Consider the following 27,307-nt stretch of genomic DNA (forward strand, 5'->3'; position numbering starts at 1 on the left):
GTAGGTTTAAGCCAAGGTTTCTCAGACTGGGCACTATGGCATTTGGATGAGGCCATTCCTGGTGGAGGGGGTTGTCTTGTTCATTGTAGGATGTCAGACAGCGTCCCTGTTTCTACCAGCTCATGCCAGTAGCACACTGTCCCCCAACCCCCAACAAACTGTGACAACAAGAATGTCTCTAGGCATTGCTCAGTGTCTCCTGGGCTGGGGAATGAGGGGGCTGGCAGAATCATCCTTGGTTGATGATCATTGTGATAAACGGTAGGGGTGGATGACATAGGCTGCAAATGGAAATCAGAGGTTTTCCAGAGTCTGCATGGAATCGAATTAAGGCAGGATCAGAGAGGAGAAAGATGAACCCTCAGAGGCACAAGTAAGGGCACCAAGCTGGAGTGCCTTGCTTCCTTGGGCCTCAGTTTCTCATCTGCAAAATGGGAGCAAGATTAGTGACCCATCTGCCAGACTTTTGAGCAGTGAGGAGGGTCATCAGGGTAAGATGCTTGACACAGTGCCAGGCACAAAAAGATCTCAGTAAATGGCAGTGGTGTCTGCTTGCTCTGGGAGGAACCCCTCTGGCTTGCCCGTCATTGCCCTCGTCGCCTCCAAGGATGCAGAGTTGGGGAAGTCGGCATGGCAAAGCGAAAAGCGAACCATTCTTATCTGTTTCCTGCCACCCAACTGATCTCCCACTCCGTATCCAGCCCTGAGGTAGATGCAGCTTCCAGAACCAGCCTCCATTAGCGTTCTGGGAAACAGTAATGGGCCCGTGCATTCACTCATCCATCCAGGGTGTCTTGCCTGGCACAAAGTGGGTGGTGCATGTTCTGAGCCTGGCCCTGGGGTCAGACACACTGGGCTGAGACCTCTCAGTGTGGGTGAGTGAGCTCTGTCTGTGGGTCATGCCCTCATGGCCCCCAAAACCTCCATGTCCTCTATAAAATTCAAAGCATCTGTCTGAGGGTCCATAAGCCCATCTGTATAGAGAGGGGGTGTCCGTTATGTACTAGGTGCTCGGTGAACACGCAGTGCAGCCCAGGATGTGTCTTCCTCCCCAGAAGCTCTGGCCGGTACATGGGTTCTTGTCCAAGGCCAACATGTGCTTATGGTCTCTGCCTCCAGGAGAAGTACGTGGAGGAGCTCGCAGCAGTGAGACAGACCCTCCAGACAGACCTGGAGACATCCATCCGGCGGATCGCTGACCTGCAGGCAGCCTTAGAGGAGGTGGCATCCAGCGACAGTGACACGGAGAGGTAACCTTTGGGGGCCAAGTGCATTACTTCACATGCAAAATGGACATAATACTTTGGACCAACCACTCAAGTGGCTTTATTTTGACTACCTTAGATGCACAGATTGACCTTTCATGTGCTGAACCCACTGCATACCTCATAAGGTTGTCAGTGAGGGTCAAATGAGGTGCCAGATGGACACCACTTAGAACAGTGCCGGGAGTGCACATGGGCCATCAGGGTGTAAGTGGTGTTTGTGCACATAAGGGACATCTCTTCACAGAGGCAACAGCTGATTCAGAGATGCAAAAATGAGACAGCTGGTAATGGCCAGACCACTCAAATTCAGTGTTAGAGTTTCTCTCCTTTCCCAGAAGACAGGTTGCTTCTGATCATCTCAACTCAAATCTTGAGCTGCCACAGGCCATGGGTGGGCTGCTTACCTGGAGGGAGTTCAAGGTGTCCCAGATAGGCACATGGGCCTGGGCTGTCCAGCACCTGCAGGTGACCCATAGCATCCTGCTCCCCAGAGCTGCTTTTGTAACGTTGGCATGTTACATCTCTGGAAACCACAGCTGTCTGGCTGGCTGCAGCTTCTCTGCCCCATATCCCAGCCTCTGCCACGAAGCCTGGGCAGCAGGAAAAGGCATTTTCTTTGCATTGCTTTGGTATGAAATAAGGTATCTTAGCCTAACTTTCAGATGTGGCTCCCTCCCTACACATACCTGCATGGACTGCATTGCCCACTGCTCCCTCTTGGTCTTTGTCTCTGTGTGAGATGATTCTGTTGCAGCCAGAACAATCCCAATATCAGACCATGAATGCAACTCTCTCCACTTCCACGAGGACCCTGAGAGAGGTTCAAGGTCACACAGCAAATTAGCTTCGTGCACCAGGTGAGAACCCGGGGCTGCTGAGTGTCCTACCCTAGACCTTTGCCTGTCACACCCCCTTAATAGGGTGAAGCAGGGGCAAGCTGCTGAGAGGTGTGTGTGTGGGAGATGGGCGGTGAGGAAAACAGTGGTGTAAGTCTGTTGTGGGTTAGCCAGTAGGAAGAATGGGTAAAGCTGACTATGCCTGGTCAAGGAAAAAAAGCCCCAGAAGGAAACACATCAACATTCTAATACTGATGGAAGGCATTACTGCTGAAGGTATGGGCTTATTTTCTTATTTAAGGTTATTTATTTATTTTAGAGAGAGAGAGAGAAAGCAGGGTGAAGGGGCAGGGGGAGAAGGAGAGAGTGAGTCCTAAGCAGACTCTGTGCTAAGGGTTGAGCCCACTGGGGAGCTCGATCTCATGACCCCAAGATCACCACCTGAACTGAAGCCAGAATCAGTCGCTTAACACTGAGCCACCCAGGTGCCTTAAGTTAGGGACTTTACACACCTGATTTTAGAATGTGAACATGTCCTTTCCTTGATGCGGTTCCGGGCTGGTCACAAACACAGCTCAGAGATGTGTAACTTCAGACTTTTCCGTAATGATGTTTATGCTCAGAATCAGTCAGATGGAGACCCAGGGGCTCTCCACGTCCTTGCTTCTAAATAAAGGGCTTCATTTGAGAAATCTCAGTGTGCAAAAATAGCTTCCATGCACAATTCTAAGTATCACCACCATGCCCTGCTAATTTGCACGGCCGCCAAATTTGGGTGAAACAGCCACTACTGGGGTTGCCCCTGCTTCCTGACTCAGGATTACATTTAGGATGTCCCGTACACCACCTGTGGCCTTATTAGTGTCCTGGCAGAACTTGCGTCTATAATTACAAACTCTAGTCAATATTACTCACTCGATGCTGGGGTTGACTTTTCCATTAATAAAGACATTAGCACTTTGACATTAATTATAGTGAGAATTAATGGTTGTATATACTAGTTTTTGTTTTGGTTTTTTTAACCAATGAGCAAAACTTTGGAACCATTTTCACTTGCATAGCCAGAGATTATCCCCCCCCCCTTTTTTTAAGAGAGTGAGCACAAGCTGGGGGTGGGAGAGAGATAAACTTAAGCAGGCTCCATGCTCAGCACAGAGCCTGATGCGGGGCTCAATCCCTCAACGCTGAGATCATGACTTGAGCTGACACCAAGAGTCAGATGCTTAACAGACTGAGCTACCCAGGCTCCCAGCTTTTCTTTCTTTCTTTTTTTTTTTTTCAAGTTTTTATTTTAATTTCAGTATAGTTAACATACAATGCTCTATTAATTTCTAGTGTACAATACAGTGATTGAATGATTCTATACATTATTCAGTGCTTGTCAGCATAAGTGTACTCTTAATCCCTATTACACTTATCCCTCCACCCCCGCCCACCTCCCCTCTGGCAGCCATCAGTTCATTCTCTAGAGGTAAGGGTCAGTTTCTTGGCTTACCTTTCTCTTTTCTTTTTTCCCTTTGCACATTTGTGGGTTTTTTTTTTTTTTTCAATTCCGCATAGGAGTGAGATCATACAATGTTTGTCTTTCTCTGATTGACTAATATCACTTAGCATAATACTCTCTAGCTCCATTCATGTCATTGCAAATGGCAAGATATCATTCTTTTTGATGGCTGAGTAATATTCCTGTGTGTGTGTGTATGTGTGTGTGTGTGTGTGTGTGTGCGCACGCACGTGCACTTCTTTATTCATTATCTATTGATGGAAACTTGAGTTCCTTCCAAAATTTGACTATCGTAGATAATGCTGCCATAAACAAAGGGTTGCATGTATGCCTTTGAATTAATGTTTTCATATTCTTTGGGTAAATACCCAAAAGTGAGATTACTGGATTATAGGGTATTTTTATTTTTAATTTTTTAAGGAACCTCCCTACCATTTTCCACAGTGATATACCAATAATGCACGAGGGTTCCCTTTTCTCCACATTCTCACCAACACTTGTTTCTTGTCCTTTTGGCTTTAGTCGTTGTGACAGGTATGAGGTGAGAGCTCATTGAGGTCTTGATATGCATTTCCTGATGATGAGTGATGTTGAGCATCTTTTCATGTGTCCGTTGGCCCTTGGTATGTCTGCTTTGGAGAAATGTCTGTCCGTATCTTCTGCCCACTTTTAACTGGATTCTTTGATTTTGGGGTGTTCAGATCGCTTTTCTAATACATGAATGTTATCAATGAAATAAATGGAAGTTATCAAAATAACAAAATAGGAAAGAGGCAGAGGACCCATGCTTGGAGGTGTGGGTGCAGGGAGCATCTTCTTGCCTGGGGAGTGAAATCCCCGGGGGCGAGGTTATGGAGGGTCACGGGCATCACTCCGGTCTCAGCTTATAGGGGCTCCTCTTGAGCCTTAAAGGGACCCCGCCCTCACCTTCACCTTGGTAGGAGGTACCTTTACCTCTTTCGTCTCGTTCATACCCATCCAGCTTTTCTGAGCTCTAGACCCCGAGTCCCTGGGAATCCCCTCTGAACCCCTGAACCCTGGCTTCCTGCCTGCATTTTCACTATCTTGTGTCTCAGGAGGACTGTCCTGACTCTCTGCCTTCTAACTTGGATTTAAGAGAGATGCAGAGCTGAGATTTCCCCCGTAGCAGAGAATGGGGGGACCACCAGGGGGAGAATTGCCCGCAAAGAAGTCTCGATGCACTTAATTGCACTGCAATTAAACTGATTCTCAGCAATAAAAGGCAATCCATGCCTTGCTGGGCTGCAGAGGCACTGTCCAGAGCAGAGCCCCAGCTCCTACCCCCGGTAGGAGCCTGTCCTCTTCCCCGTCCCGCTCTGTGTTGAACTTCCTGCTTAATTGTCTCGTCATCTGGGGTATGTCTGTGGGTTGGATGGGAGCCTGAGGGATTCGGGAAGGTACCTCTCCAAACTGAGCTCTCAATTAGGACTCGCACCCACCCTGGGGGGAGAGCAAGAGAGACTGTGTGTGTGGTGTTTCTGCTGGAGGTAAGGTTTTTTAAGAGACTTGTTCAAATTATGAAAAGTCACATTTCCCCATGTTGGGAATTAGATCTGAGCGTAAAGGCCTTCCAGGCTGGAAACGCGGTTACGTGCTCAGAAAGCCAGGTGGCCCGTGTGGTGGAATTTAAACACGTGCCATCCTGCACTCGGGCTCTGTGTTGTGCCTTAGATCATGGCATCAACCCTCACAGATTAATGGGGAAATCCTTTAAGCTGGTCCCCTGGGGCCCAGAGCATGCTCATTACTCATGGAGGGAGGGATGCATCAGCTGAAAACCTTGTCTATTCCTGGCTCAGGGTCTGCTCTGCCTGTCATCTTTCTGGGGGTTTGGGGTGCAGGGGGGTGTCAGTGTGAAGAAGTCAACGGACGACCTCTGACTCCTAGGTCAGCTGAGAGTGTAATTCCAGCTGACCCAGTCAGAATCGAATGCTCTAGAAAGGTGTCTTTTGTCACTGTGTTGCATGTAAGCTGTATGTTTCTCAACATACATCCTTTTAACTGGGATAAAATTAGGCTGCAGTAGGATAAGTAGGAAGATGTGGGTCTCACCACAGGTGGCCGCTGCCACTGAGGGCATCATTCTGAGTTGATTTATCAGTGGGTCCAGACTCTGGCCAGACTCTAAAGCTTCCTGCTACCTAGGAGGGAAGGCTTTGGAACTGCTCACATTACTTTTCCCAAAACTCCCTTACCTTCTAATTCGCACCCTCTGAGCTCCCCTGCCTGAGTAATAAGTATGCCCAAGGCCTGAGGGAATAGCTTAAACCATCTTTCTGTCATTCTGAGAAGGTTGATACACCATTTGCAATGACAACACGGATAGCTCACATTTGAATGACGTCCCAGAAGCCATCTGGCTTTCCAAGTGTCCTTCTAGCTTGGAAGGCCTAGATACCCAGCTAATGGGGTTCACGGGAAGTCAGGGCTCCAACCTAGTTTATCCGCTCCTGCCTTATGGGAAATGATGGTTACTGGGATGAGAGATATTCTCTGCTGAGGACTGACTTGGTGCAAGGCTATGCACCAGACATGGTTCTCACAACTTTTGAGGTTGGTACCTATTTTATGGACAAGGACGCTAGACTCAGAGAAGTTGAGGAGCTGACTTGGGCTCACCCAGCAGGTGTTGGGGCCATGATGGTCTTCAGGCCAACGTCACCTCCCATACTTCCAATGCGCAGGCTTTGCTGTCATGACCCAGGTACCCCTTCTTCCCCCTTTCTCTTGACAAGGTCTTTGTTCTTTGCCAAGTAACTGGCCTGTCACACAGGTGCACGTGTGTCTATCACTGTGGCTGGAAGCCAGTGCCTTCTTTTATTACTTCCCAGGCAATGTGTGTGCATTTAGACAGGAATTGTCTGACAAGGACTCGTGCTAAAAGAATACGACAGAAGACATCTCATTAATTACCTTGCCTATCAGCCAGCCCCTGTCCATCAATGCCTGGCACAAGTTCTTTGAAAGCCACATGCACCAAAGGTGAGAGAAAGAACCACCAATAGGTCAGGAGAAAGGGTTCTATACTGGCTCTACCACCGACAAGATCTGGACCAGGTCATCTGCCCTTCCTGGGCCTCTGCCAGTCCAATCAACATGTTAAAGTCTTTGTCATTGCCATCTGTATTCACCTTCCATGTTTTGTTTTTAAAGATTTTATTTATTTATTTGAGAGAGAGGGAGAGAAAGAGAGCATAAGTGGGGTGAGGGGCAGAGGGAGAAGCAGGCTCCCCACTGAGCAGAGAGCCCAGTGCAGGGCTTGATCCTGGGACTCTACGATCACGACCTGAGCTGAAGGCAGATGCTTAACCAACTGAGCCACCCAGGCAGCCCTTCACCTTCTATGTTAAGACAGGAGGTAACAGTAAGAAATAGGCAAACATGGAGCTCATAGCCCAGAGACTCTTTCTTCATAGGGTAAAAGGGCCAGTGGATTTCAAATTCCCTCTTAAGTGGAACCCTCCTCCCCACCTTTTTTTTTACACAGGCATAAACTCCTATAGAAAATTCTAGCTTAGCATGGAGTACAGAGATGAAGGTTCAAGGTCAAGCCTCCCTACTCAGGCTCTCTCCCTAACCCCTTGCAAGCCCCTGTAAGGTCCCCCAGAACACAAGGCCTCTGTAGACCATGGTGCACAAACTCCGGTGTCTACCAGGACCAGTAACAATCTGTGACTTGTGAAGTCACTCTGGTGGGGATTTCTACCCATCTGGTTCAATGAGTCTTAGGATCATGCCAAACAAAACTCCTGCTTCTGCCTGACTGCCTTTCCCCTCCCCCTACCTCCAAGCTGTAGACCACCACAGGTAAAGCTGTTAAGTGCCTTCTGCAGTTTATAAGGTGTGATGTGGTTTCCAGAAACCCTCCTCAACCCAGCATCTTTATTTTAAACATACTCTGTTTTGTTGAGACCTTCTAAAATGGCGAGTGGTATGGGGTGTGGGCCAGACACCACCGTCAACCTGGATGGTAATAGATCAGAAGCTGACAAGCAGAACACCCAGCAGACCTTGACTTTAACCTCAGCAGTTCTGTGAAAATTCAGTGACATGGGTTCACAGGCAAAAGCAACCGGTACACAGATTAAAATGTCTATAGAAATGTAGGATTATTTTCAAGAAGCATTTATACCAATATCTTTTTATTTCTCATGGCTGGTTCTCTTCCAGAATCACGGGCTTGGAAGGCACTTATAAGGATTGCTGATAATCTTATGCTCTTACAAGATTGCTTCTTTAGATTCTTCACCATTTTTTTCCCTACATGGTGATAAAGGTTGTAATCGTCGTTGATACAGCAGTGATGGGTCACGCCTGCTGCCTGCTTATTTCTCATTAAAAAAAATACATATATATATATATATGCTCAGAAAAAAAAATATATATAGGCTCAGAAAACCCAGTGCTTTCTGTGAAGGCAGAAACCAGCCCTGAGATTAGCTATTGCAATAGTCAGAGTCTGGCAGGAACCCCAGACACGCCCCAAAGGAGGAGGTCTAATAAAAGGACTATTTGCAAAGATATGGGCCCTGTGTAGGGAGGCACCAAGCATGGTACAGCACTCAGGGGCTCATAGCCATTCCTGGGAACATCCAGAAAGGGCTGTTGGGCAGGGGGAGCTCTGGCTTTTGGTTGAGGGCTAGAGCCAACGCCAGGAGAAGCAGTAGGTAGAATAAATACTCCAGATTCCTCTCTTCCTTCCTCCCCTCCAGTGGCTATCTGAATTCCTTACTGGCCACACCCAAGGGGAGGCCCCATGGATGTGGCCCATAGAGATCAGCCTCCAGGGCACATAGCAAAGTGGACGGCAGGAAGTGGGTGGGAAGGAGCAGAGAGAAGACATCTCAAAATGAATGCCTCTTTATTCTGGGGTGAGGGGAGAGCCCTTTCAGAAGGGGATAAATTTAAACGCTGACTTCAGCCGTGGGACTCACACGTATGGAATCAGCCAGGGTGACTAGCGGGTCACAAATTAACACCAGCATGTGTTTTGATTAGTGATCTTCTCCCATAAAGACTTTTCTGGGCTGGATTGCATTAAAGATAATTGTTCAGTCAAATGAAGTATGTCAGAGAGAGCTTGGCTACTGCAGAGCTCAAGGCAAGCTGCTTTAGGATTGTGGAGAGGTTAGGTTTCCTGGACACCTACTAGGGACCTGTGAGCACAGCCTCTTTTAATCCAGAGTCCTGGAATCCTGGGGTGGGAAATGGGCTTGAAGCACCCCATCCCCCACACAACATGCCCCAAACCCCACCCCTACTGCTGCCAGCTGTTGCTCATTCTCCCAGCCTATGGCCACGAGAAAACTTGTTCTTGGTATAACTAAGCCTCTCTATTAAGACACACCATTTACAACACAATGGCTTGGGCCACAGGTATCTTCATTTTTTTTTTTCAATCAACATTCTAGAAGATTGAACCCTATTCACTGAACCCTTCTGCTTCCCAAGGGTCTTGTCTACCACATCCTTAGCTTCTCTGGTCAGCTGGAACCAGTGTCCTTAGCCTGGGGTCTGTGCCCCAGTGGTTCAAGGGAAGGGGTGTCCAGGCTTGAGGTCTAGATGATACTGTGAACTCTCAGGTATTTGGCTAAAATTTGAGTCAGTGTGCATTCAGAGAAGCAGAAGTGGTAGTTCCATAGTCCTATAAACGATCTTTAGAAATAAGCCCCAGGACTCCTCCCTTAATGGCAAGTGCTTTCTTTTCAAGCTGGACCAGGCCTCAGCTCATTGGCCCAAACTCCTTTAGTTCACAGATGGGGAGACTGAGATCCCAGGCAGGGAAGGAGGGGAGGCTGGGCCACCCAGCGAGGCCCCTAGGATTTGGTTGCCTTTTCTCTCCGTCTCTTATTCTGTCCACAACCCTAACCCAGCAGAGCCATAGAAAGACCCAGGTCTTGAGCAGGATCAGAGTTTGATCCTACCCCCATGGATGGTCTCAGTTCATGAAGTGGTGTTTTTAAGTAGTTGGTTAAAAGCCGCATCAACACTTGGCACATAGATCCCTGAGAAGATTCAAGGTCATTCATCAAAAACACATTTGTCCTATGGCTTTTTTTTTTTTTTTTGGTGCCATAGCAAATTGTCACAAACTTAGTGTCTTAAACCAACACAGATTTTATTACCTTATGGTTCTGTTGATTAGAAGCCCAAGGAGGATCTGATCTCCCTGGGCTAATCAAGGTTTCAGAAGGGCTGTCTTCCTTCTGGATACTCTAGGGGGTGAATGAATTTCCTTCCCTTTTCCAGTTGGTAGAGAATACTAACACACCTTGACTTGTAACCCTTCCATCATCAAAGCTAGCTACAGGAACCTAACGATCTTGGGATCAAGGATTAGGATGTTGACATCTCTGGGGGTCATTATTCCTCCTCTCCTAGGGTCATTCACAAAAGCTGCATTTGTGACTCTGGATAGGACACAAGAAACTTTTCTTTAAAAGGCTAAGTGGTATGTTAGGCTTTGGGGGTCCTGTGATCTTTCTTGCAACTACCCTGCTACTGTAGAGCAAAAGCAGTCATGGGAAAAACGGAAATGAGTCACTGTGGCTGTGTTTTAATAAAACTTTATTTATAAAGACATCTGTCAGTTGGATTTGGCCCATGGCTGAAGATCATTGAATTCTCAAAGCATTATCTGAGAGATCCTCTTGTCTGGCCTGAGCCCTGGCACCAAAGGGATGAATAAGACATGCTCTTGGTTCATGAGGGCCTCTTGCAGTCCTGGTGGGGACAGACAGTTGTGAATAGAAGCCCCGAGACTAACCGGCCCTTGAGGGTAGGGACCAAGGAGACACATATACATCCCTCAGAGAAGTGACCATATTTTCTAAGGAAGGAATCCTCCATATTCCACACAAAGAATAAATCTGGGAGGCCCCGGCCTGTGAACCCAGGATTCAAATGAGGTCTCAGGCATCTGAGGTTGTGGTTTGGCTGTCTACACCCGCACACTGGGCATCCACCTTCGGGTTAAGGGCCTGAGGTTAATAGCTCTTACAGACCTGGGATTCAATGCTGTGTGACCTTGAACAAGGGTGCCAGTTTCCTTGTTCCCTAAATGGACCTAGGCGGGATGGTTAGATGAGATCTTGTGGAAAGCGTATTTGTTGAATGAAGGGACATTCCCCCCAGAATAGCTACTCCTGTAATTAGTCTCGGAGTTTCCCAGAAGGCCCTGGAAAGCTGGACTCCTGCCCTCTTGTCTGATTTGCTAGCACTCACGAAGAACATAAGGCAAACACACTGCTGTTGACAGTAATGACGCTGTTAATAATAGCAGTACGGGTTGTCCTAAAGCAAAAACAGAGATAACGGTTGTTGCCTTTTAAGCAACACTATTTATTTGTCAAGAACCATGCTGAGATCTTGATAGGGGTTATCTCGCTTCATGGGAAGCATCCACTCCACCACTCAGGCCCATTCGTAAACACATTTTACAAAGGAATATGGAGGGTCAGAGAAGGCGAGTGACTTGCCTGAGATCACACAGCAGCAAAGGTTGAAAGTGGGCCTCAAACCCAAGTTGGTCTGACACCAAAGGCCACATTCTTCCCCTGGCAGCACAAGGATGACAGGCTCTTTTTTGTGTCTCCTTCTAGTGTCCAGACGGCAGTGGACTGTAGCAGTGGCAGAAAAGAGATGTAAGTTAACCCTGAGGAGAACTGAACAGTTAACATTGATGTCAAGAACCAGCCCCTGGCTCTCTGTGTCCAGTGTGCAGAGGGAATGTCCACGCCCACTTGGAGAATTACTGGCAATGCCCATGATAGCTCAGACTCCATGGTCATAACATATGGCACTAGGGACATGTTATTGAATGGTGCAACTTGTTTTAGACAAAGAGGAGCCCATGACATACCCTGCCACCGTCCCCCTCAAATATCTTTAATGGCTCCTTATTGCTTCAGAATGGACTTTATAGATTGACATTTGAGACCCACACATATCTGATCCTTACTTTCCTCTCTATCTGGGACTCCTTCTTTCCATATCATCCATGCCCTGTCCCTTTCCAACCTCCATATCTATGTGTATGCTGTTCCTTCCTGCTCAAATTCCTTTCTCCAGGTCCTTCATGGTCAAGACTTAACCTTCAGACAAGTTGTGACTCAAATATCATTACTTAATGCCTTCCCTTATGTCTCCAAGGAGTAAAACAATGTTCCTTCCTTATCCTCCTACTCTGTGTCCCTCTCTGTGGTATTGATAATTTTCACCTTTATGCTTATTTCTATAGGTGTGTACTTTGCTAAGATGGAGTCTTGAGGACAGGGTCAATGTTGGGTTCATGTTTACAGCTCCTTCCCCCGGTGGCCTGCATAGAGTGTTCTATAAACAAGAAAATGAATTTATAGATAGACATAAATAGTGATATAGGTAAAGATAATGATATACATATCAATATTGATATAGATATCAATAGATATAGTTGCATGAGTATATAAACCAGAAAATAAAATAATCATTGAGTACTCACATCTATGACAGGCCCACACAAGGCCTTATTTCAGAACTAGGGAACATAAAAGTAAAGTCTCTGCCTACAAAGATATTCTGGTTAGGGCAGGCAGAGAGTTAACACTTGACATATTCCATGGACATATCATTTGGTGTAAAATTCGGTGCCAAATTTTACTCTGAAATCAGAGTTGTCTCAACATCTGTATCAGAGTATTTACCTCCCCAAAGAAGAGCAGCAGTTAGCATCACAGAGACCAGTTAGAATCACAGAGACCAGGGTTTGCATTCCACCTTCATCACTGGCTAAGTGGGTGACCTTGGCAAGAACCAAGTTGGCCTCCTCTAATCCCGTTACTCTCACCTATGTAATGGGGACAGCACTGGCTCCCATCTCTCAGGGATGGTACTCTGAGCACTGATGAAGTTTATGCATATACAGCACATAGCACATGCCTGGCTGATGCTTAGGGGTGACTATCTAGTTATTGCTGTTACTGTGGTTGTCATCGTGATGACAGCATCCTGTCTTCTGGTTGCAGAGATAACGTCTCTGTCCTCAGCTCCCAGCCAGAGGGCAGTCTGCAGTCCTGGTTGAGTTGTACTCTATCCCTGGGCACAGATACCATGAGGACCCCCTCTCGACAGTCAGCCAGCAGCAGCCCCATCCTCAGCTCCAGGTAAGAGTATGGCCCTGCTGCCTCTGGATGACAGGTAGCTTGAAGAATCTCATACTTTGAAGGTCGTTGTTCATGTCTTCCATCTTCTCCAGCTAAGGCAAGGAAAAGCATGGCCACGGACATTGTGAGCTATGACCCTGCCACTTCTTAGCTGAACAGCTTTAGGCAGGTTGGTTATCTTCTCCGAGCCTTCATTTCCTTACCTGGGCAACAGGAAATATAATTCTGTTTACTGCTCCGAACTGTTGAAATGATGAGGATCTGATGCCCCCCCTCCCTAAAGCATGGTTCTCCAGATGATTTTTAAATAGCATGTGGTGAACATTTTTAAAAATAACTGTGGGTTTATTATAGTTGCCTTCTATCTAAAGCAAGTCCTACTTGTCTACAATTTATAGATTGTTCTGGATTTAAAGTTTTCTTTTGTAAACCTATTCATTTAAGCGTTTCTGTATTTTGGAGTTTTTTTAATGGCAAATCAGTATTGAGACAGTTAGGCTGGATGATTTCTCCCTCAGAGATTTTAGCTTTGTTCTGAATGTCAAGGTTTTATATTTTCCCCATCACAGAGGGAGATGGATTCAGTTATGGCCCGAGACGAAACTCTTGCAGATCTGTAGGATTGCCAACAATAGGTTCCTGTGACAACCGGGCCTTGGGAGCCACTCTTAGTTTAGGACTTAAATCCATCTTCGCTCTTGTTTTTCTGCCAGCTTCGTTTCTCTCAGCTCATTTGGTTTTCCTTTTCAAGGGCGGCCCTCTTGTAATTAGGAGCTAATGGCCATAAATCAGAAATTATGGATTAAGCAGATGCGTAATTAAGATGAAATGCACACTGCTTTTGTGATAACAGGAAAACCAATGTGATAAAGTAGAAAGAAAAGTCCCAAACTCAAGGAACAAATGCAGACAACCCCTTCCTGACTTGAAATGGGTTTGCTCTGAAGGAGGTGGGGGCACTGTCTCTACAAAAAGAAGGGGGTGGAAGTTCACGCTAACCTTTTGGGCATATTTGGCAAATGGCAAATGTCTGACGCATGCCTGCAGATAATCTTAGGCTGAAAAATTTGACGTTGAAAATATCAGAGGCTCTAAGAATGGGGCTGCATCTGGGGAGTTAATTAAAGCAATATTATCTGATTACTGCTCTTAATTAAAAACAAAGTCCTGTATGGAGAAAGGGCCAACTCCTCTGTGAACCCCAAAGGATGAGGACTTTTTCTCTCCTGATAAATACATACCCCCTTTTTCCCCCATCAGCCAGTGTAGAAGGCAAGAGAAATAGCACTGGGGATGGCTTTAACGGGATGGAAATGATCATTAACACAATATCTGAGTTTTGTAATTAACAGTTGGACAGACATACCTCACTGTATTGTGTTCATTGTATTGCACGGTCAGATATCACGTTTCTTACAAACCAGAGGTTTGTTGAGTCAGTTGGTGTCATTTATCCAACAGCATTTGCTCTGTCTCTCTGTGTCACATTTAGTAATTCTTGCACGATTTCAAACTTTCTCCTTACTATTATATTTGTTATGATGATCTGTGCTCAATGATCTTTGATGTTACTGTTGTAATTATGCTGGGGTACCACAGATAACATGTCCATATATGATGGCAAACTTAATCAGTAAATGTGTGTGTTCTGATTGCTCTGCTGACCAGCCGTTCCTCTCATCTCTCTCTCTCTCGTTGGGCCTCCCTATTCCCTGACACATAACAACATTGAAATTAGGCCCATTAATAACCCTATAGGGGCCTCTAAGTGTCCAAGGAAATGGGAAAATCACATGTCTCTCACTTTAAATAAAAAGCTAGAAATGATTCAGCGTAGTGAGAAAGACATGTCAGAAGCTCCAAGGGGCTAAAAGCTGGGCCTCTTGTGCCAAACACCTGGGCATATGCTGGACACGAAGAGATCTTGAAGGAAATGACAAGTGCGACTCTGGGGAACAGATGACTGATAAAATAAACAGCCTTCTTGCTGATCTGGAAGAAGCGTGCGTGGTCTGGATGGAAGATCAAACCTGGCACAACACTCCCTGAAGCTGAAACCAAATCCAGAGCAAAGCCCTGGCTCCCTTCCATTCTCTGAAGCTGAGAGAGGGGAGGGGCTGCAGAAGGAATGTCTGAAGGTAGTCAAGGTTGGTTCACGAGGTTTAAGGAAAGACGCCATCTCCATAACACAGAAGCACAAGGGGCAGCAGCAGGTGCTCATGTAGAAGCTGTACTGAGTTCTCCAGAAGCTCCAGCTGAGATCATCCATGAAGGTGGCTACACTCAACAATGGATTTTCAGCATTGATGTAAGAGCCTCCTATCTGAGGAAGACACCATGGAGGACTTTGGTAGCTAGCGAGGAGAAGTCAATGCCTGGCTTCCAAGCTGCAAAACATGGGCTGACTCTCTTATAAGAGGCTAATACAGCTGTTGCCTCTGAGTGGAAGCCACTGCCTGTTCTGCAGACCCTAGGGCCCTGAAGCATGATGCTGAGTCTATTCCACCCGTGCTCTGTAAATGGAACAGCAAAGCCTAGATGACAGCATCTCTGTTTACAACACATTTTACTGAATATCTTAGGCCCACCCTTGAGACCTGCTGCTCAGAAAAAAAAGAGGTGCCTTTCAGAGTATCACTGCTCATCGGCAATGCACCTGGTCACCCAGGAGCTCAGATAGAGTGGAGATGTGTGGGATTAATGTTGTTTTCATGCCTACTAACATAACATCCATTCCTGCAGCCTGTGGGCCAAGAAGTTCATCTCTCAGGTCTTATTATTTAAGAAATACTTTTGAAAGGCTAGAGATTCTGTAGATAGTGTGTCCTCTGATGGGTCTGGGCAAAGTAAACTGGAAACCTTCTGTCAAATGTTCACCATTCTAGATAACTCTAAGGACTTTCCTGGTTCATGGGAGAGGTCAAAACAGCAATGTTAATAGGAGCATGGAAGAGGTTGATTCCAACCTTTGTGATTCCTCCCCAGTGGAGGAAGTAGCTGCAGATGGGGTAGAAAAAGCAAGAGAAATAGAATTAGATGTGGACCCTGAAGATGGGATCAGAACTCTTAAGGAAACTCAAAGCAATGAAGATTTGCGTCTCATGGATGCAAAGAAGGTGGTGTCTGGAGATGGGAAGTGCTTCTGGTGAGGATGCTGGAAGACTGTTGACACGACGACAAAGCATTCAGAATGTTCCACACGCTCCCTCAATAAGGCAGCGGCAGGGCTTGAGAGGACAGGCTCCAATCTGGAAAGAAGTTCGCTATGGGTAGAATGCTATCCAACACCATCACCTGCTACAGAGAAATCCTTCATGAACGGGAGAGTCCATTGACATGGCAAAAGTTCTGTTGTCTTATTTTGAGGAACTGCCACAGCCTCCCCCCACTTTCAACAGCCACCTCCTGATTCATCAGCAGCCATCAGCCTGGAGGCAAGACCCTCCACCAGCAAAAACAAGATGACCCACTCAAAGATCAGATGATAGTTAGCATTGTTAGAAACAAAGTATTTTTTCACTACGGTACGTACTTAATTATGCTTTTTAAAGACAAAGCTATTGCGCATTTAATAGATGACAGGATAGTACAAACAGAACTTTATGTGCACCGGAAAGCCCAGAAATGAATTTGACTCGCTTTTTTGAGATATTTTATCGCGGTGGTCTGGAATGGAGCCTGAACATCTCCGAGGCATGCCTGTGGTAGCATGCATGATAAGGATCCTTAGCCTTCTGGTTATGCTCTAAGTTGTTCGTCACCCATTTGAGTGGGGGATGGGAGTCTGTGAGGGTTTGGGTACATGGGCTGAGCTCACAGCAGGTGGATTCCTCCCCTCCCTTGGCTCCCTTGCAGCAGTGAGATTTGGGGAGAGATTTCTTAACTTCTCTATCCATGTTTCTTTGTGAATAAGCCTGGGTTGTTGTCAGGTTAATGAGATGATGCACAAATGTGTCATCGCTCAGCACCCCCGGCACTTAGGACAAGTTCAAGAAAGTTCACTTTCTTAGTGTTGGTATCTATTTGATGCCCAGAGGAACCCCAGGAGATGGACATTACCCCCATGTGACAGAAGAGGGATCTAAGGCCCACAGCCTTACCTTACTGCTATAGCTGTGCCTTGGGCAGAGTCTGTCCTCAGCACCCACAGGCAGTCCTGTCCAGAGTCTAGCCCCCCTTTCCTTCCCTATTCCTCTTCCAAGTCCTCAGGCTTGGCCCAGTACACCTCAGAGCAGTGGTGCCTGCACCAAGTACAGTGATGGGGCAGGAGGCAAGGAGGGACCATAAGCTCCTTGTCTGTTTTCTTTAGGTCTGCCTGCCAGGGGCTGGCATTCAGTTGGTGCCCAATAAATGTCTGTTGAGGAGGCACCTGGGTGGCTCAGTCAGAAAAGCATCTGACCTGATTTTGGCTCAGGTCATGATCTCAGGGTCGTGAGATGAAGCCCTGCATTGGGTTCCTGAGTGTGGACCCCGGTTGAGGTCTTATCTCAGCACAGACTGTGACTCATTGATGGTCGGTAGCTGATCAGTGTCCCATAGCAGGTAAGAAAAGCCAGTCTTCAAGCCCAAATCAAATCCCTCCAAAGCCTGTATTTGGATTTCCTGCACTACCATGGCTCTCTGACATTTATCCTGCAAATTTTACTGGCAAACAACTGTTCTTAATATTAAAACTGCATGAGGATTATCATTCAACACTCAGCATCGATCCAGAAGATGCCTACTGAGCGCCAGATCCCCCGGCAGGAAGCCCTGAAATTTTTGAGCACTGTCCTTGGAACATGTTTACAATTTTAAGATCTGAGAACTTCTGAGTGGAAAGGAACCACTGGGATTATCTGACCCGCTTTGCTCATTATGCAGATGGGGGACGCAGAGGTCTGCAGAGGGAAGTATCTTACCCAAATTTATAGGAAAGTCTGAGCTTAGAGCTCAGGTGCCTTCTAGCTCTTTCTAACTACACAAGTCATCTATGAATTCTTCCTCCCTTCAAGAACTTAAAATATAATAGAAAAGACTAAAATCCTATTTTTTTAGAGAGAGAGAGAGTGCATACGCAAGCAAGTAGGGGAGGGGTAAGGGCCAGAGAGGGAGAGAGAGAATCTCAAGCAGGCTCCACGTCCAGCACAGTCTGACAGGGACTCAGTCTGACGACCCTAGATCATGACATGAGCAGAAATCAAGAGTCGGTCGCTTAACCGGCTGAGTCACCCAGGTACCCCTAAAGCTAAAATCCTCTTAACCATGCCCCCAATCTCAGCTCCCTTCCTTAAGTTATCTACTACCATCCAGTTCGGTATCCCCCCTTCCACATTTTTTCCTGTGTATTTTTAAACATATATGCACCTGTAGTACATTTGTTGTATAATACATATATTCTAGAATATAGAACATATTTGTGGGCTTTTAAAAGATATAAATGCACATAGGATGTACCTTATGTGCCACATAAATTCTTACCCTGTGCTTCTTTCCCTCTACAGTATATTCCAGCAATCTTTCTTTATCGGTACGCCTAGGCCGGTCTCATTTTTTTCCAGTCCCGCAAAAGATCTTCAAGTCATGCTACCATTTACTTCATTAAAGTCATCTTCTTTCACTTTCAGCATTTTCTGGGTATTGACTCTGAGCCTGTAAACCTTTAAAACACACACACACACACACACACACACACACACACACACACATTCTTACGCATGTGGGTGCATGATTTGGTGGGTCTAAGGGCGTTTGCACGTTAAACTTGGCTGGATGCTACCAGATCGTCCCTGTGTCCTTTCTGCTTAGGAGAGGATGGCACTCCTGTATCCCTAGCCCCATGCCACCTGGCACCTCGTGGGGCTCAATAAATGAGTCTCTTGGACATTTCGAATTAGACTGAGAAAGAAGGTCACTTTAAAAACAGAAGAGAGGGAGAAAGCAGTCTTCTGCCAAAAAAATAAAAGCATTCCCTGCATTATTTATAAGGGGCCGTCAACCCAAGAGAAATACACCTAAAGCCTTATGATTTACAGTCCAAGAGCCATGCAGCTGCTGCTGATAAATGCAAGAGCTTCTGGAGATGGAGACACTAAATTACCTTTGTGGCCCCCAGAGAAGAAGTTTATGGGGTTGGTGGTGGCAGTCACACTTGGCTTAGATTCTCTCCTAACCTCTGGCAGCAGGTGGTGCCAGGGCCATCCAGGGACGGGTCTGCTCACCTTGGCCCCCACCATGTGCCTGACCTCTCCTGCCTCTGCCCTTGCTAGAAAAGTGTGAAAGTGGGGGGGCCTCTCCCCACTTCCTTCTTGTCTTCAGAGTACATCAGGCTTTCCCTCCTTCACTGTAGACCCTCTTCCTCACCCTGCAGCTCCACTGTGGTCTTCCTTTTCCTCCCTTTTGGAGCCAGTCTTCTCCAAAGTGGGGTTCCACACACACTGTCTGCACTCGTTACCCTCCCCCCCCCAATTCCTGCCACCGAGAGCCTGGCCCCTATCACTTGTTGAAACTTTCCTCACCATGTCAGCAGCTTCCGAAGGGACAGATGGGAGTGGGGGGACATTCTCCGGTCTTGGTCTTTCTCTGGACTGAGAAGTTGGTAAAGTGTCAAACACGTCTCAGTTCACTCAGCCTTGTAGATGTTTTTGCTCTTTGGGGCTCCTCAAACCTCTTTTCTGGTCTTTGCCTTCCCACCCCCAGCCCCTAAATGTGGGGGGTCATGGGGTAATGCCCTCACCTGGCTGTTTTGCTCTCTACCTGATCCCAGATGATCCCCATGTGATTTTACATCCCCCACTGTAAATGGGCAAACCCCAGTCTAAACCTCCAGCTCTTACCTCTCCCTGGTTTTAAATGGAGACATTGTATCTAATTGTCTGTACTGAGGAGATGACCTCTCCTGGTGTCTTAACTCCACATATCCGGGAGGAAGTTTCTGCCTTCCCATCCACTCTGTGTTATCAGTATCACTTGGAGGTTCTATCATTCATAAAGCTATGCAAATTGGGTCTTCTCAGACTATCAACCCCTCTCCTTCATCCTCATAATCAACAGATTCCCAGATCTTTCTTATTCTTCTCTCCTCCCAATACTCTTGGCTCTCTCTGCTTCCATCCTCACTGCCAACACCTGTAAGTCAGCCTACCGTCATTTCTGTCCTAGATGCTGACAAAGAGCTTCCAATACCATCCTCCCTCAGTCCATCCTTTACACTTCAGCCCGTGTGATCCCTTTAAAGTAAAAGTCTTTCTTCAGTAGCTTTCCATCTCACTGCAAGAGTTAGCAGACTCCTGCCTACAGGCCAAATCTGGCCCTTGACCTGTTTTTATAAATAAAGCTTTATTGGAACCCAGCCATGTCCACGTTTTTGTTTTTGATTTTGCATATTATTTTGCACTGTATCTGCACTGTGATGGCAGAACGGAGTAGTTGCAATGGAGACCAGATCGCCTCTAGGTCAAAAACTATTGCTGTCTTCCCTTTACAGGAAAACGTTGGTGATCCCTGCCTTCCGGGATAGAACAGGATGGAATTCAAGCACCTTAGCAGGCTTACAGTGCCCTACATGATGTGGCTTTTGCCTGCCTTTCTGGTCTCATTCCCTCCCTCTCTTCTTCATACTTGGTGCCCCATATGGATTATAGCTCTCCCTCATGCACTACACTTTTACCCACCTCCTTGATCCTTTGTCCATGATATTCCCTCTGACTGGACACCCTTCTGTTTCTTCACTTAACTCTTACTCATCCTCCAAGACTCAGCTCATGGATTCCTTGCCTCAGGAGGCTTCCCTGATGCCCTGGCTGGGTCAGGAGGTGACTACATAGTCCTACAGACCCCATAGTGCTCACCATATCATGCTGAGATTATCTGCTGAGGTGTCTTTCTCCCTCATGAGGTTGTGAGTCTTTTAAGGAAACAAATCTTATCCTTTTCTTCTTGTACCTCAGCACCTAGCACAGTGCCTGACACATAGCATATACTCAATAAATATTCATGGAGCAAATGGATGACAGCGGACAGAAATTAGATGGCCCTCATGAGTGTGGTTTGAAGGATGATGCTGGTATCAACACCATGGGTGGACTTGCCAGACTATTCAACTTTCTCCAGCATTGATGGAATATAGTGGGGGATACTCAAAGTCTGGGTCCCAGCTCCCCCAGAGTGAAGACTGAGGGCAGAGGTGAATGTTAAGCCAGATCAGGCAGAGATCTTGAAGACAGATTTCAGAAGAGGTAAGGGGAGAACAATGGACTTTGCAGTGTGTTCGACCTGGTTTCCAATCCCAAGTTATTAGCCACCTGACAGCCCCTCTTCCAGGCTTATATCCCCTTTGCAGGACTGAAGAAATAACAGCTATAGCAGTGTCTGGTAGAATCCCTGATATGAACTTGGTGTTTAATAAGCAAGAGTTCCCTTCCACCCTCCATCCTTCGTCCCTGGCCAGGCTGGGAAGTGCTGTTCTGGGAGACAGGAATACTGACAGACAGGCAGGACTAGGGAAACCTATGTCTGGCTTTTAATAATCACACATGCCAGAGACTGTGGAAGTGAGCCAGACTTGCAGCAGAAAACCATGAGCACAACAAAGAATCCCTTGCCAGTGAAAGTGGAGTGTCAGTGAACAATGTTACATATGCTGAACCGGATGTGTTTGAGGATGTTCAAGTGGAATCATCCAGAGGTTTTGAACTCTGGGCTGGGTCTATGAAGATTCCAGGACTTCTCTGCATAATGTTGGGATTTGCTGGAGGGTGGGGTATAGATGACATAAAACCCAACTCAACCTGGCTTGTACAAAATGAAAACTAGTATTATGTCATGCAGCTTAGAAACCAAAGGTAGATCTAGCTTCAGGCATTATTGGACCCAGGGATTCAAAAATGATCATGGGGATTTGATCCCTCAACAACCTCTCTGCCCTATTCTTCTCAACACTGACTTTTTTGTAAGGTAGCAAGATGGTGGCCAAGATCTTCTAGATCATGCCTGTACCACTCAGAGTTCAAAAGTAAAGTGGGCTTCTCTCTTCAAAACAGTTCCAGCAAAATCTTGAGCTTGACTTTTATTGGCCCAAAGGAAGTCACATGTCTGTTCTGAACCAGTCAGAATGAATAAGGAGAACAAAGGAGTCTCTTACGCTAAGCTCAAGTTGGTGTTCTCACCTGGTTCTGGGAGATGGAGTTATTCCCGCCCAAACAACACTGGGGGAGGAAGGGTTTCCCCAAAGGATAAGGGGATACATTACCTGAAGCAAAATAATAATGAGTAGATAAAAAACAAATAAGCAAAGCAAATGTTTTCCACCAAGGGGAAGATTGAATTATGGGAGTGGACAAAATTTTGCATACAGAGTCAAAGGATTGGGAGGGGGGTAAAGTAGGAAAGGACAGTAAGAAAAGAGAAAACATATTCAAGTGTTTGAGCTCCCATTGAGTAGCCTTGGGAAGCCCAAATAAAATTGTGTGTGTCCTGGTCAGAGACTTTATTTATCCCTAAATTTCAGTGACCAATCTATCACCACATAATTAGTGATGCTGTGATTTGAATTTATTACCAAACATGGCTCTCCGCTGTTGCTATTGGACTTGTACCATATTGCAATGTGAGCATGGAAATTATTGTATAAATTATTCTCACTCACATAATCATCGTGATTTTAATTACTGTGTAATCTTCGCTAATTACTGTTGTATGTATCATTTGCTTTGGTGCCGATTTAACACAACCGCTGTTTGTTTGGCTAAACATTACATTGGCATTACAACTTTTCCTTTTTCTGGGGGAAAATTTGCTTTCTGTAACATTTGCAGCCCCATACTCTCGGCTTGCCGTTCTTGGTTGAAAAAAGAACAAGATTTAAACATCAACTTCCTTTTGCCCCCGTTGATTTTTATGTGGGATGAGGCTGGCTTGAATTAGTGAAAAGGTCTAAATTACAGGGTATTGTTTTTAAAGTAAAGTTGTATGCCTTTCAGGAAAGTGCAATTAGTCTAGTACAGAAGCGAAGGCAAGGATGGGTCACACAAGGCCTGCTTAACTGATTAGATAAGAAGCGTTTGTAATTAGTTCATTAATTACACAAATGTGAATGGATGGTACTTAGCACTAGAAACAGGTCCTTCTCAAAGTAGGTTAAGCATTCACCACTAATCTTATTTCAATAGTACATTTATTTACTGGTCTCTGCATTCTTAGAACCAGAGCTCAGGATCATTTTAATCCACCCTGAAGATACTTAATGAACAGGCCTCTCATGAATATGGTTTTATGTCTTCCTGAGACAAAGGGGTGCTATTCAGTTTTATCAATCTTAGGAAGATTAGTGGAAACTGAAAGCATGAAAATTTCAGTGCAAACACATTTACCACAGAACCCAGGCCTGTGCAAACGGAACCGAAAGTCTGGCTCTGCCCAGGAATCAGCCTTGGAGCCAGCATGAGTCCTAGATGGTTTTCCATGGGTAGGAGGGCTGTTTTCTACTTAAAACTCCAGATCTTGGATGGTAGATCTGTGGGTCTCTCAGGAGTATCCAGGTTCATCTAATTTAGCTGCAAGTTTGTGTAAGAACCATTTAGATTAAACATGGATGGTTCAGAACATTCTTTTAGTATCTGTGGCGCTCAGATCGAGCTCTGTTTTGGTGACATGGACCTATCATTGAAATACACATCCAGGAAATTGCATCTTTATGAAATTTTCAAAAATTGGCCCTACCTGTTTAATTACTACCAAAAGCAAAACCAGATCATCTCAGGTGCCCCTAAAACGTTCTTGAGCCTGTTCAGGTCATGACCTCATCCTTCCTCAAAGGTAACCACCATCCTGACTTCTAATGCTATGAATTAGATATGACTTTTTTTTTTTTAATTCTATATAAGAGGAAGTATCCAGTAGTACTCTTTGGCACCTGGCTCCTTTCTTTTAATACTATGTGGATTTAAAAAAAAAATATATATATATATATATTTACGTATTGTATCTTAGAGAAAGAGAGAGAACATGAGCAGGAAGGGCAGAGGGAGAGGGAGAGAGATTCCCAAGCAGACTCCATGCTGAACTCAGATCAGGACACTGGGCTGAGATCACAATTTTGAGTTGAAACCAAGGGTCAGAGGCTTAACGAACTGCACCACCCAGGTACCCCCATTTAGTGTTATGTTTATGAGCTTCATTCACATTGTTGCATGTAGGGGTAGTTCCCTTGTTTTCTTTGCTCTATAGTCCATAATTGTGGTTCTCAACTGGAGGCAATTTTGTGTCCCACTCTCTGCCAGGAGACAGTTGATAATGTCTGGAGACACTTTTGGTCATCACAACAGAGACAGGTGTCACTGTAGAAGACCAGGATGCTGTTATACATCCTACAATGCACAGAACTGGCCACACAAAATTATCTGGTCCAAAATGTCAATTACATCACTACTGAGAAAATCTGGTCTATAATGCTCCACTGTAGGAATATATAATAATGATTTATTCATTCTGTTGATAATAGTCATTTAGGTTGTTTCTAGGTTTTTAAAGAAGATTTATTTATTCATTTGAGAGAGATATAGAGAGAGTAGGGCAGTGGTGTCAGGGGCAGAGGGAGAAAACCCTCAGACAGAATCCTCACTGAATGCAGAGTCCGACATAGAGCTCAATCTCACAACCTATGAGATCATGACCTGAGCTGAAATCACAAGTCAGGTGCTTAACCAATTGAGCCACCCAGGCACCCTGAGGTTGTTTCTAGTTTAACACTATTATGGATGGCACTACTATGGACCATCTTGTATACATCTTTTGTGGCGTGGATTTAGATTTCTGTTGGGTGTTTGCCCAGGAGTAAAATTACTGGGCCATAGGTGTATTTTCAACTTTAGTAAATATTGTCAAGACAGTGATACCAATTTTATATTCCCACCAGAAGTGAATGGGGGTTCCAGTTGCTTTGCATTTTTGCTAACACTTGGTTTTGTCATTAAAAAAAAAGTTAGCCATTCTAGTGGATATTGATAGGGTCACATTTTGTTATATTTTCTTAAAATTTCATTTTAAAATTAAATTTTTTTCAGTATTCCATGATTCATTGTTTATGTAACACACCCAGTGCTCCATGCAATACATGCCCTCCTTAATACCCAACACCAGCCTCACCAACCCCCTACCCTCTTCCCCTCCAGAATCCTCAGTTTGTTTCTCAGAGTCCACAGTCTCTCATGGTTCATCTCCCTCTCTGATTTCCCGCAACTCACTTCTCCTCTCCATCTCCCAATGTTCTCCGTGTTATTCCTTATGCTCCACAAGTAAGCAAAACCATATGATAATTGACTCTCTCTGCTTGACTTATTTCTCTCAGCATAATCTCCTCCAGTCCCATCCATGTTGTTACAAAAGTTGGGTATTCAACCTTTGTAATGGAGGCATAATACTCCATTGTATATATGGACCATATCTTCTTTATCCATTTGTCTGTTGAAGGGCATCTTGACTCCTTTTACAGTTTGGTGACTGTGGCCATTTCTGCCATGTACATTGGGGCCCTTCTTTTCACTACGTCTCTATCTTGGGGTAAATACCCAGTAGTGCAATTGCAGGATCATAGGATGCCAGGATTCTCAGCTCAGTCAAGATCCTAGCTAATAGGATCCAACAGTACATTAAAAAGATTATCCACCATGACCAGGCGGATGCAAGGGTGGTTCAACACTTGCAAATCAATCAATGTTATAGAACAAATCAAAAGAGAAGAAAGAAGAACCACATGGTCCTCTCAGTTGATGCAGAAAATGAATTTGACAAGATACAGCATCCATTCCTGATTAAAACAATTCAAAGAATAGGGATAGAGGGAACATTCCTCAACTTCATAAAATCTATCTATGAAAAACCCACAGCGATTATTATTCTCAATGGAGAAAAGCTGACAGCCCTCCCTTTGAGATCAGGAACATGACAAGGATGTCCATTTTTTTTTTTGATGCTTATATATATATATTTTTTTATTATTTATTTTTATTTGTTCATTTACAGCATAACAGTGTTCATTGTTTTGGCATCACACCCAGTGCTCCATGCAGTACGTGCCCTCCCTATTACCCACCACCTGGTTAAGGATGTCCATTTTTGCCACTGTTTCAACATAGTACTAGAAGTCCTAACAACAGCAATCAGACAACAAAGAGAAATAAAAGGTATTCAAATTGGCAAAGAAGAAGTCAAACTCTCTCTCTTCACAGATGACATGATACTTTATGTGGAAAACCCAAAGACTCCACCTCCAAACTACTAGAACTCATTCAGCAATTCAGTAATGTGGCAGGATACAAAACCAATATACAGAAATCAGTTGCTTTCTTATACACTAACAGTGAAAATATAGAAAGGGAAATTAGAGAATCAATTCCATTTTCTATAGCACCAAGAACCGTAAGATACCTGGGAATAAACCTAACTAAAGAGGTAAAGGATCTGTACTTGAGGAACCATATTTTTGGTTTTAATTTGCATGTTCCTGATGAAGAAACCTTTTCATGTGCTTGTATGCTCATTGGGATATCCTTTTTGGTGCAAGGTCTGATCAAGTCTTTTGCCCATTATGTTTTTTCTTCTGGGTTGTCTCTTTATTATTATTATTATTATTATTAATTTATAGGAATCCTTAATATATTCTAGATATAATCCTTTCTTGGTATGTTGAGCCATCCACTTGATGGAATGTCTTTTTCACTCTCTTACAGTTCATTTTGATGAGCAGAAGTTCTTAATTTTAATGTAATTGAACTTAGAATATTTTTCCTTTATAGTTGATGTTTTTTCTATCCCACTGAGATTTATTTGCCTACTCCTAAATTATGAAAACATCCCCCTATATTTTCTGACAAACACTGTATTGATTTAACTTTTATATCTATATATACAATTCATCGGGAATTCATATTTATGGCATGAGGTAGGGGTTAAGATTCATTGGCATATAAATATCCAACTAGCCTTGTGTATGTATTTTAAAAGACATCATATTTTTCACATTTTACCACCATATCATCTTCTATTACATCAAGTGATTTTATACATATTCTAGACCCTGTTCTCTTTTCCTACTTGCCCAACTTTGAGCTGATTTAACATTGCCTTAATTAATGTAGTTTTATATGTAAGTCTTGATACCTGAGTGTGTATCTTCCTTGGATTAATTCTTTCTCAAGGCCAGCAAATGACTCCAGAAGAAAAATGCCACAGTACCGGACTCACCTCAGCATACTTCTCTTTTTCCAAAATTTGACCCTTCAAGTCCTGGCTGCTTTGGTGCCCTCCAACACCTATAAATGTAAACTTAGCTTTTCTAGCTTTGCTAAGTGGAGATTTTCTATGGAAAATCAGTCTGTCTGATCCAGAAAAGCTAATCTATCATAGCCAGAAAGTGAATGTTAAGCTAGCCTTTTTACTCCCTTTGCTAAGTAAACATCTTTCCTTACTTTTCATGCCTAAGAGGATATGAAGCTTCACTTAAATTTCCTTCCAGTCATAAATTGGTGAATCTACTTTCCATTTCAGACTTGAGACTTCTGT

At 44.8% G+C, this 27,307-nt stretch overlaps 1 protein-coding gene across 1 annotated transcript in view; it reads left to right on the forward strand.

Annotated features, from left to right (window-relative positions):
- MYO18B (myosin XVIIIB) overlaps positions 1-27,307 on the forward strand; it is a gene marked incomplete at its 5' end in the record, with an annotated part of 249,320 nt that overhangs the window by 208,638 nt on the left and 13,375 nt on the right. Inside the window, 3 exons of the mRNA XM_046025552.1 lie at positions 1,120-1,250; positions 11,231-11,272; positions 12,632-12,769. Coding sequence (XP_045881508.1) covers positions 1,120-1,250; positions 11,231-11,272; positions 12,632-12,769 — 311 coding nt within the window. The remainder of the gene's footprint in view (positions 1-1,119; positions 1,251-11,230; positions 11,273-12,631; positions 12,770-27,307) is intronic.

Source organism: Meles meles, chromosome 12 (assembly GCF_922984935.1).
Source record: "Meles meles chromosome 12, mMelMel3.1 paternal haplotype, whole genome shotgun sequence".
Taxonomy (NCBI): domain Eukaryota; kingdom Metazoa; phylum Chordata; class Mammalia; order Carnivora; family Mustelidae; genus Meles; species Meles meles.